General features: G+C 37.9%; 1 protein-coding gene and 2 non-coding genes across 4 annotated transcripts; 2 read left to right on the top strand and 1 right to left on the bottom strand.

The window, feature by feature from the left end:
- Positions 1 to 4,727: 4,727 nt before the first annotated feature.
- On the top strand, positions 4,728 to 4,799 carry TRNAT-UGU. Its single transcript has one exon. It is a non-coding gene; the product is annotated as a tRNA-Thr (tRNA).
- A 65-nt stretch (positions 4,800 to 4,864) lies between these two features.
- Positions 4,865 to 7,674, top strand: LOC113316791 (cycloeucalenol cycloisomerase-like). 2 transcript variants are annotated; one of them, XM_026564950.1, is made up of 8 exons: positions 4,865 to 5,004; positions 5,103 to 5,248; positions 5,401 to 5,484; positions 6,166 to 6,207; positions 6,457 to 6,567; positions 6,670 to 6,861; positions 7,001 to 7,098; positions 7,222 to 7,674. In XM_026564950.1, the coding sequence occupies exons 1-8, from the start codon at positions 4,998 to 5,000 to the stop codon at positions 7,394 to 7,396; spliced, it is 855 nt and encodes a 284-aa protein (XP_026420735.1). In that variant the 5' UTR covers positions 4,865 to 4,997; the 3' UTR covers positions 7,397 to 7,674. The 2 variants fall into 2 exon arrangements, with proteins under 2 accessions (XP_026420735.1, XP_026420725.1); XM_026564940.1 differs by having other exon boundaries at positions 4,887 to 5,004; positions 5,097 to 5,248.
- Positions 7,675 to 8,612: 938 nt separating this feature from the next.
- Positions 8,613 to 8,832, bottom strand: LOC113342551. The gene has a single exon (XR_003356721.1). It is a non-coding gene; the product is annotated as a small nucleolar RNA U3 (small nucleolar RNA).
- Between the last annotated feature and the right edge of the window lie 2,287 nt (positions 8,833 to 11,119).

Below are 11,119 nucleotides of genomic sequence, written 5' to 3'. Positions count from 1 at the left end.
CTTAAAGACTTCATTGGGATTGTGAAGCCAGACCGATACTACTTTTATCGTAGTTGTATGATCTGATCTTGCATCTTCTATCATACGAGTACAATATTTGATTGGCTTGAGATCGTGAGAGTTCTCCGATAGGCAAGATTAAGAAGTCACAAACATCTTCGTCTCACTGTTTGTGATTCCTCGACAAACCGCCTGTATAGTCAGGAAGGATTGTAGAGAAATGATTGATTAATCTAGGCTGTTCTTCGGGAATATAAGACCGGAATATCAATTGGTTCCTGTTCACCTTGATTTCATATCTTAAGACGGAACAAAACCTAGGGTTTATCTGTGGGAAACAGATTTATCCTTTGATAGACTTTTCTGTGTGAGACAGATTTGTTTATTATCAAGTCTGCGATTTTGGGTTGCAGCAACTCTTGGTTGTGGGTGAGATCAACTAAGGGAATCAAGTGCGCAGTATCTTGCTGGGATCAGAGGCGTAGGAGTACAACTGTACCTTGGATCGGTGGGAGACTGATTGGGGTTCAACTATAGTCCAATCCGAAGTTAGCTTGGAGTAGGCTAGTGTCTGTAGCGGCTTAATACAATGTGTATTCAATCTGGACTAGGTCCCGGGGTTTTTCTGCATTTGCGGTTTCCTCGTTAAGAAAACTTCTGGTGTCTGTATTATTTCTTTTCCGCATTATATTTTATATAATTGAAATAATACAGGTTGTGCGTTCGTGATCATCAATTGGAAATCCAACCTTTGGTTGTTGATTGATATTGATTGATCCTTGGACATTGGTCTTTGGTACTGTCCAAGTTATTCCTTGTATTTGATAAAGACTCTCTATTGGTTTTAGCTTGAGTAAAAATCAAATCAAGAGAGAGATATTAACTCCTTGAGATACTTTTATCTAGATTGAGTCTGACTGTCTAGTTAATTCTCTAGCAAAGTATTTCGGAGTTAGTTCATACAGATTGCTAAGAGAAATATTGGGTGGTGTTGTTAGACCCCCGTGTTTTCACATATGATATTCCAGGATTACGTATGTTAACTTCGGCCTGAATCGTGACAAAAGTGATGATGTCCTTCTAGATCTTGCTCCACCTTGCTCTAAGACCTCCTTGGACTCTCGCATTTGGATTTCCAGTTATGTTATCAAAAAATTCAAATACACTCTTCCAGAATTGGTTGGTAGTGTTATGAGTTGCATTCAGAATATTTTGTTTTGCTTCAATCCATGCTTGCGTAAGAGAAACATCTTCTTCTTTGCTGAATCTCATTTTCATAAAACACAAATATGATAGAATGTTGGGATAACTTTACTTTGGAAAGTGATTTGTTACATATAGAGATATGATGAGAGGATATAGAATTCAAAATAAATAAAAACCGCGATACAATAAATATTACCAGTACAAACAAAAAAAGTGGTCGTTATACAGTGAAAATGAGCAGTGTAGATATCCGTTAAAAAGTTAAAAAACTAGCAGTTTACATTTAAAACCGTTGATCATTTTCATGACCCAAACCATGGATCATTTTCAGGACCCTGATATTGGTACGTGGTTGTACTTTGATTGAGTGGCTCCGATGAATTATAAGGATGGTAGTCTTCTTGACTGTTTGGAACAAAAGAACCCTTCGACGAACCCGAATCACGAGACAGGCCCGGTGTAGAAGACTCACCTGTATGTGGTGATAGATATTGTCTCACACATCTCTGATTGTATTCTGCACCGTATTTGATTTTGTATTGCAGTTCCTTTGTGTGTTCGAAAAAGAAATGTTTTTGAGCCATAAATTGTTGTTGCAAATCCTGATATGCCTGACACCACATCTCCTGTATACAGTAAACACCGACATGAGTTTATATTTTTTTCACAAATAGAATATATAAGAAATAATGGACATATGATACTCACAGCTGTACCCTGATTGACATTATAATTGGGTTGTGGATACTCCCCCAAGTACTCCATTCCAATAGGCATATGAATGACTTCAAAATCAGGGCTGCTTACTCGAGCTGTCAGATTTTTTTTTTGGATATGGGAAGAGATGACGATCGACGGGCACCAACTATTCTTGTGTATGTGCTTCTTCGTTGCGCCGCTGGTTTGCGTACATAAGCATCGTTATCCTGCGTACCATACAAATCCATGTTTCCTTCATGTAAAATTACACCTGAGTACTTACCAACTGACATCTCCTTCCACCACATCTTATACTCATGATCGGGTACTTCAACATAATGCAAGGAATTAAGTTGATTGTTGGTGTACAAATAGGCGTTGTTGATTTCTACTGTTGAATCAGGAGGATTGCACGGTATTACTGTCATACCAAGAACTTGTTTGAGACACCGTTCGCCCAGGTACAAGGCGTCGTGACCAAATGGATCGTAAAAGACCCTTTGTGTTACAGACATTTGTTTAGCCTCTACCACCTCGGGGTTACTCTTCCATCATTATCCTCCCATAGCGACCATACCACAGAATCGAATGGGAAGTTATCAATCTGGTAACGCACAAGGGTCACTGAATGGGTACCTGTATCACTCTGTGTGCCTTTTTTCAAGTCTCTTTGGTCTCCATCATATAACCTACCCGCTGGCCACGCATCCATATTTTCATTCTCCGCCTTTGTGTAGGGAAATATACATCGGAAATATGCCCAAAACCAAGGCTGCAACAATGTTAGTTATTATTAACAACTAATTGAATTATACGGTCACCAATAAAAAACAAGTAAGGAAAGTAAGATTACAAGTGGGTATGCATTCTTACCATCAATGGACGAAAAGAACCGCAAGTCAGGCTTGTTGCACGTTACTCCAGTATTCAAGCCCCATAAAATACTAGCGTACAACGCCGAACCCCAATCATAATGCCTCAGCACATTTAAATCCCTCATTATACTAAGCCATTTAATCTCAACAACATTGTTCTTGTTTGGGAAAAGGACATTCCCAAAACACCAAATCAGAAACCATCTTGCAATTTTCTCCTGTTCAAGAACATCGTTTTCTAGCCCGAGTCTATGGTCGAGAAACACTTTAATCAAAATCTTCTTGATCCCCTTGCATCTATCCACAACTTCAACTCTCTTGTCGACTAAGTTTTCTTGGCTAACTTCTTCTATTCCAAGAATCACCATATCACCTCCTTTCCTTCTTTTTGTTGTAGCGTGAGCGTTAATATATGGGACCAAACAATCTATGGTTTGGGGAGTAATCTCATGCAGTTGGTCCATGCTAATTTCATCCAATGATATGCGATTTCCTCAGCCAATTGGAATTCCGGTAATTTGAGTGAAGTCTAATAGGGTAAACCCTATTTCAAAACTAGGGAAGTGAAATGTATTGGTGGTATGCCACCACCTTTCAAATATACCAGTAATTAGGAAGTTGTCTTGTAGTTTCGTATAATGTATCTTGAAAATTGAACTAAACCCACAATCTTCTACTAGCATGTGGAAATCTAGAAACTGCGGTATACATTTCATGAAGTTGGCTTACACTACTTCACTGTTTCAGAGCTTTCTGCCTCTCATTTGTCGAGATTGGGATTTTCAATTTATGATCACTATGTTCTTTAGAAGAAACCAGAATTCTATCATTCATAATTCATTCAAAATCATCGGAGTACATCTACAACACACATGTACACAAAATCATCACAAAACAAGCCATTTTATACAAAAATTCTATAATGCATATATATTGTACAAAATAATCTATCAAACTAGAACAAAATAATCAATCAATCTCAAATTATCCATCCAAATACAATCTTTCCGCCAACAATCTTCCCTAGACATAACACCTATTCATTTAATCATCCATCAATCAAAAATTATCAATACCAATACCATATCTATATCAACAATCATTCATAAACAACAACCACTTTGATTCAATTAACAATATACCATAAATTCAATCAACAAGGTGTCAAACGATCAAACAACATACAAGGACACATAATAATGAACCTAACATCTCCAATTTAATCATAATCAAACTCAAATTAAATTTAAACCCTAAAATTTGAAACACTCACCTTGGACGATTTTGTTGATGAAACACGAAATTGAAAAAGGCAAATGCTTCACCGTATACTAAGGAACAAACCCATTAAATCTTAGCTCCTGAATCGCACCAGAGGGTCTTCATATCGAAAGGGGGTGTCGAGAGGAGAAAAATAGAGAAGAAGAAGGAAGAAGAAGAAGTGGGGAGCCCGAGCTCGCTTCTGATGACTTAAACCTATAAAACGGCTACTCAGTAGCCGTATTGGTCAAGTCAACGAGTTGACTGATATGGCTACTGAGTAGTCGTTTGGCACTATTCATATGGCTACTGAGTAGCCGTTCCGTGTAGGGAAGGGATAGCGAGCCACCATAATGAGGTTGGCTTCCTTGTGCCATCCCCTCCCTGCATATGAGGGATAGGGAAGGGATGGAGAGCACCGTAGTGTTAGTTCCTTGTGCCATCCCCTCCCTGCATATGAGGGATAGGGAAGTCATGTCTCAATAAGAAATGATGGACTTATCCGCCTCTGTTGTTAGTTCCTCATCTACGTAAAGATGTAACATCTCTCTCTGTTTAATAACACGTAACCTTTGTTCAAAAAAAAAAAATTCCCTCGTAGCTCATAGGATGGGCTTTCGTTCCGAGGTGGTTATGATAACTTGAATTAGAGATATATTATGTCTTGTGCTCATTTGAACAACAAATGCCCTTATAGCTCAGTGGTAGAGCGCCAGTCTTGTAAACTGGAGGTCCGCAGTTCAATCCTGCGTGAGGGCAATTATCTGTCTATCTTTATATATTATTTTTTTTTGCACCAGCGCATCATATGATGGTCTACCAAAGTCCCAACAAAAGTCTAAAACGGAACAGGCGTTGTACCTATCTCCTCCCTGTTTTCTGTTTCATTTTTTAGTCACCTAGCTAGATCCACTCTGCTGACTTTCTTAGAAGCCAGTCTTATTCAGCTCAACTCTAATGGGAGGTACTCATAATTCCTTATAACTCAACTATGATCTCAATTTCTAAGGTTTCAATAGAATTCTAATTTCTCTACAATTATTTTATTTTCTTGAGGTTCAGCTAAATCTCCTCAAACTTCTGCTCCACCAAGTTTATGGTTTGCTAGTAATCCAAGCAAAAGATGGGGAGAAATGTTTTTCCTTCTTTATACTCCATTTTGGTTGACTCTTTGTCTAGGTATTGTTGTTCCTTACAAACTATATGAGGTGGGTTTTTAGAAATTTTCATGTTTAAGTTCAAACTAAAATCTTATCTTATTGGTTTATTATTTGGACTTTAAGTGGGAAAATATTTATGGGTTTGGCAAATCTCTAGATCTTTAATGGATCTGCTTGTTGTTGTTGCTGCATTTTGACAGAAATTTACTGAATTGGAGTACTTAGTTCTGGGACTTATATCAGCCGTTCCTTCTTTCTTGATACCACTTCTTGTTGCTGGGAAGGTAAGCCCTTCACTTGTTTGATTATTTACCCTAATGGATTCATAAAATAGTGCGTGTAGTTATGCAACTTGCTTATTAAGAAAATTCAATTGCAGACTTCATTAGAGATCAAATTGAAAGAATATTCAGGTGGTTTAATTTTGTCGTGGATCGGCAGATTTAATCTATTTGTATATGAGACTTTGATGAATAAATCTGATTGTTCTCCAACAATAGGCAAAGATAGGTTGGAGATAGCGACAATTATCTCATGAACATGGTTAGACAATAGTTTAATTAAGCTGTAAATACGGCTTGTGCTTGAAAATTGTAGAACACTCCTTTAATGACCAGCCAAGAGCTCGTTAGAAGATCACAGTAGAAGCTGTATAACTTGTATTTTATAATTGGTCAACCCTGAACGAGCAATTCTAACATTATCAAAAAAAGGAGGAAGAGAACTCTTTAACACACGAGATTTAATTAGTGATTAGGGAACTGATCCTAGCTTGGTCTAGTTTTCGTTAATTTGTAAAAGGGTTTAAACTTTGTTATCATTTTAACAACTGTGGTCGTTTCTTGATTGGCCTGGTAAAAGCAAAGTTTCATTACTCAGATGCACCGGCAAAATGGACCCTTAATTAGGACCTTACATATATGCAGCTGCGTACCTAAAGTATCATTGTTGGATTGTTTTTTCAGGCTGATAGCAGCTTATGTTTAAAGGATCGATACTGGGTGAAGGTCTGTATTTTATCTAATGATTCTAAGAATTTTTTGTAGCCATGTCATATGTTTGAAGCCATGTGATGGTTCTAACTGAGACACTTAATTCCATGGTCTGGTTACCCATCGGCCACGATCCATTTGTATGACTGTGTCCAAATGTTTTCTCCACAACTTATGCCTGAAAACACGTGCTCCTTCGGGTGATCAACTATTATATTCAAACAGTTTCTGGTGAGATTGAATTGTATTTGTTCATTGTGGCAGGCCAGTCTCTGGAATATAATCTTCAGTTATGTTGGGAACTACTTTTGGACTCATTACTTCTTCACTGTTTTGGGAGCTTCATATACCTTTCCTTCATGGAAGATGAACAACGTACGCTACAAGATACGATCCTTCTGTATAAACTTTGGTGTAGTATGCATGTCTTCTGGTCAAACTTTTCTTGTACTGATTGATATTCAAAATCATGTGTAGGTACCGCACACAACTTTCCTCCTCACTCACGTTTGCTTCCTGTTTTACCATGTGGCGTCAAATATGACGCTTCGCCGACTACGACATTCTATTGCTGACCTACCAGACTCGATTCGATGGGTTACTGAGGGTGCTTGGATTCTTGCTCTTTCTTATTTCATAGGATATCTCGAGACTGTAGCCATCTCCAGTGTACGTTTATCATTGTTACTTTCTTTCTTGTGAATATTAGTATTTTGTTACTCTAGCTTCGCAATGCCTTTGTTGTCTGCAGTTAACTAATTATAGTGTTTCTAGAGGTTGACTTAACTTTCTTTTTCAATATGTGCAGTTCCCATACTATGATTTTGTTGACCGGGCGTCAATGTACAAAGTGGGATGCTTGTTTTACGCAATTTATTTCTTCGTGAGCTTTCCAATGTTTTTGAGGTAAAATGTGAATTCAAATTCTTGCGTTGCGTTTAATTTGCTTATCGGAAAAGGTGGATTTACAATCAATCACAACATAAGTTTTTGACCATGTTATGCTGATTTTTCTTGAATGTGAAACAGGATTGATGAGAAACCCAGTGATAAGTGGGATTTGCCTAGGGTGGCTGTTGATGCGTTGGGTGCTGCGATGCTCGTCACAATTATACTTGATTTATGGAGAATCTTTCTAGGGCCCATAATCCCTGTTGCACATACAAGACAGTGCAATCAGCCAGGACTTGCATGGTTTCCATAACTTCCAAAAAGGTGCAATGTTCAGTTAGGTGGTTGATGTTGTATTGAATTGCTTCGTAGCTTTTATCCTTTTTCATTTTGTTGACTGGTGCTTTCCTTAGCCACAGATGGCTAGTTTCAGTTGTCAAGTTAGTTCTGTCATGAGTTCTTTTTTCTTTCGACATTTCAATTTTTTTTTTTTACTTGCATCCATTGATTGAACCTGGTTACTGTTGTGACACATCAAACAATTTGATATCCATATAATTGAAACCAAAGCTCCCCTGTAAGCTTTCTTCATCTTTTGGCTCACCAACTTTGGAATTTCTTGCATCTGGTAGTCTCTGAAACCTGGACCAAGTTATAGCCTATTGCATTTCAGCTGTAATTTTGTCTGATAGTTTTGTTGGTCAACTGATCCACATGGATACTAGCTGAGCTCTTTAACTACCCCACAGTCTCTTGAGAGCTTAGCTGGAAATCAGCTAATTCCACGAGCCTGAGCTCAGCCAGAGCTGATTTTAGTTTGGAGCATACTTACAGGCGATGGGTTACTGACGCAACCAGGTTATAATTGAGGGTTTAGCAGGAGTTTTCTCCTGTCACTCGTCTCACTCTGGTCCAACACTTGAAACGAGAAGAGGAGTGTGGTTACCGATCTGATCCCTACCCACCTTTTAAAACTAAAAATCAATAAATTGTGCAAGTATTTCAAGGGCCACTACAATGTTATCTGTAATTTGGGCCAGCGAAAAAGAGCCGTTTTTTTAGCTGTTATTCTCCGCAGATAGTTTTTTCTGTAGCCCTGGAATTCATGGTAAAGAATCCCGAAGTACAGATCATTTGTTCAAAGGTTGACGATAAGATGGCTGGTCTGAGTAGTCTTTTGTTCAAGTTGTTTTTCGATGAATTCATGGTGAAGAAATTGGTAAATAAAGTGGCTAAACCTAGCTCAAGCTGTTGGTTTAGCTGATTTTGTTGGGATTTTCAGAAAGTTACAGTTTTATGTTCGTGAACATGAAGTTTTTCATCATCAAGTTGTTCGGAAACTAGACTTGCTGTTTGATGATTCGAAGGCTGTGTTGGCCGATGCATTAATCAACAGACTCATACTTAAAAAGTTTTGGTCTTCATACCGAGGTAATGGATGATGGTGATTGGTTCGACCATTTGATAGATATGCAGTAGCTTGTGGTGCAAAAGCTTCTTCTGAATAAAAAAAAAAAAAAAGGTTTTGGAGTCTGTCAGACAACCGCACGACCACCACAGCAGGCCAAGGGCCAAGCTGAGAACGATCATCTACAACCACAGGGCCTACATCATAGGCCTTGTGAGCCATTAATCACGCTCTGGTCGTGCGGTCCTGGTTCATCAACCAGACTGTGGTTCCTGTCTCCTTAGAACTCAAGGATACAGAGGTACGAGCCTATAGAACAGATCCTGTTCAAGTAAGGTCGTGTCCAGTTCACCGATTCCGGTTCCTAAATACCACAGTCCATTTCGCGGTGTCGTCGCTGTGGGACTAAGAAATGAAACGAATCATTGAAATGAGGGTCTAACTATTTATGGATCCCCTTGGGAGAATGAACCATAAATGTACCCCCTTTGGAAGGTCGCAGGTTCGAGACTTGCTGAATACCATTACAGTCCTGTGGATATTCATAAGAATCATCAATGATTTTATTACTTGGTTTGAGAAGATAATTATAATCAATAGTTTTATTTGAGAGCTGTTTCTTATCGCAGATATTGAACTCCTTAAGCTGAGGAGTCTCAAGGACATTGGGACCTCTGCACTCTATGTCAGATGTTGTAATTTATTCATACTGCTGATCACCTGAGTCTGAAAGGCGTCGTATTAATTTGCTCACCAAGAGCAACTCGGTCCAACTCATCAATAACATCACTCATGGAGTACGAACCCGAGAAAACATAAACGTATATGATGTCCAAGGGAAGAGACTCCTCCATAGATCCTCGTACTAATTACCCAAATCAAAAACCAAAGACAACCTCCATGCTTTGGACCTTGCGTGATCAAGTAAAACCTAGTTTACAAAAAATATCACAAAATTGGTTAAAAAGACCAAATCAAGAATTCCTGGGTGAAAAACACTTGTACATTTTGATACTGTTTAAATGGACAAAAATTAAAAAGATACTGTTCAAATGGACAAAAATATAAAAATAGCCAGGATGTAACCAGTTTCATCCTACCCATTTTCAAATACTTTTTCTAATTTTTAATTTACATGAGGATGCATCTACTTTCATCCTTGCTATTTTTTAAGTTTAAGCCAAGATGAATCCAGTTTCATCCTTGCTAAATTTCTTTTGTACATTTCACCCATACCAATTTTTTACTCGTCCATTTGAACCATGTTTTAAATTTTTTTGAACAAATGACCCATTTTCCGAATATTCGGTGCATGTACTTTTCTACTCATACGTATGGGAGAATATCTCATGTAATTAAGCTCAGTATGATTTTGTTTTTAATGTGCATGGTATCTTCGTATTAATTTCAGGATTTTAGTCTTTTAAAAATGTGCATCGTATCTAGCTATGATAATTCGGAGTCGTGTTGTATATAAAGATTCAAGTGTGTGTAGAATTTAAACCAAAAAAAATAAAAAAAAAACAAAGAAAAAACAAAGAAGTAAAATTTTGTTTGGAAGAAGAGGAGGATGGCCAAGAATAAGACTCTCATCTTATGTTTTCTCTTGGTGCTTTTGATTTTCTCTGCAGGTATACTTAGAAATCGGTATTAACAATCAATATTCAACGACTTTATCATTACTGTCTGATCTGTATTATAGAGTCGCACCCTTTCTTCTTATTTTGTTTTCTATTTTTATGAAATTGGTGCAGGTTGCAAAGCGAAAAAGCAAGCTAATAAAAGATGCGAAGAAACATGGGTAACCTCCTGCATAACAGAAGAGGATTGCCAAGACAAATGCTTCCGCGATCATGGCGATGGAGCCACACCTAGTTGTCTTGACCGTATCGAACAAGGACTTCGTGATTTGTGCCACTGCACGTATGATTGTTAGAAACATTATATTTTCATGTTATCCAAGGCAATTAAGATGTACTTATAAAAATTCAAAAATTGGACAACTACTTGTCTATTTGATAATTCAAAAATTGGACAACCACTTGTCTATCTGTTTTGCTTTCCATACAGGCACAAAAGCATTGTATTTGTATTTCTAGAATTTGAGTTCCAATATCAATTGGACCAGTTATTAGACAGTCAAGAAGAGCCTGTTTTGTAATCATTTGTTGATGTCCGTGGTGAACCATTTTGCTAAAACAAAGGCCAAATTCGTCAAAACTTACCGACCGCCTATATACACTTTACTACACAGGGTGTATTGGACCAATCGAATCTGTGATGAAAGTGCTGATGAAATTACCAATCGAATCTGTGATGAAGAGTTCAAAAATATCAGGGAGGATTGAAAGATGGAACACATAAGTGGGACAATTCGGGGTAAAGTACGAAATACTATCTTCACCAAAATCACAGGTTATTACAGATTTCCTGGCAGAATTCCCCCTAGAAGAAGACGAAGGCGTAGAAGAAATGATGAACGTAGATGAAGAGCAAGGAAATCCAAAGGACCTACTAACATAGCGTAACTCAAAGAGATGAGAAATACTGGTAGATGGATCGTTAAATGGCGAAGGAAACGACATAGGGATAGTGATCATTTCACCGCAGGGAGCAAGAATGGCATAC

This window comes from Papaver somniferum, chromosome 1 (genome assembly GCF_003573695.1).
Source record: "Papaver somniferum cultivar HN1 chromosome 1, ASM357369v1, whole genome shotgun sequence".
In the NCBI taxonomy this organism is placed as follows: Eukaryota; Viridiplantae; Streptophyta; class Magnoliopsida; order Ranunculales; family Papaveraceae; genus Papaver; species Papaver somniferum.
The sequence above is the reverse complement of the archived record's forward strand: the minus strand, read 5'-3'. Positions and strand labels throughout refer to the sequence as shown.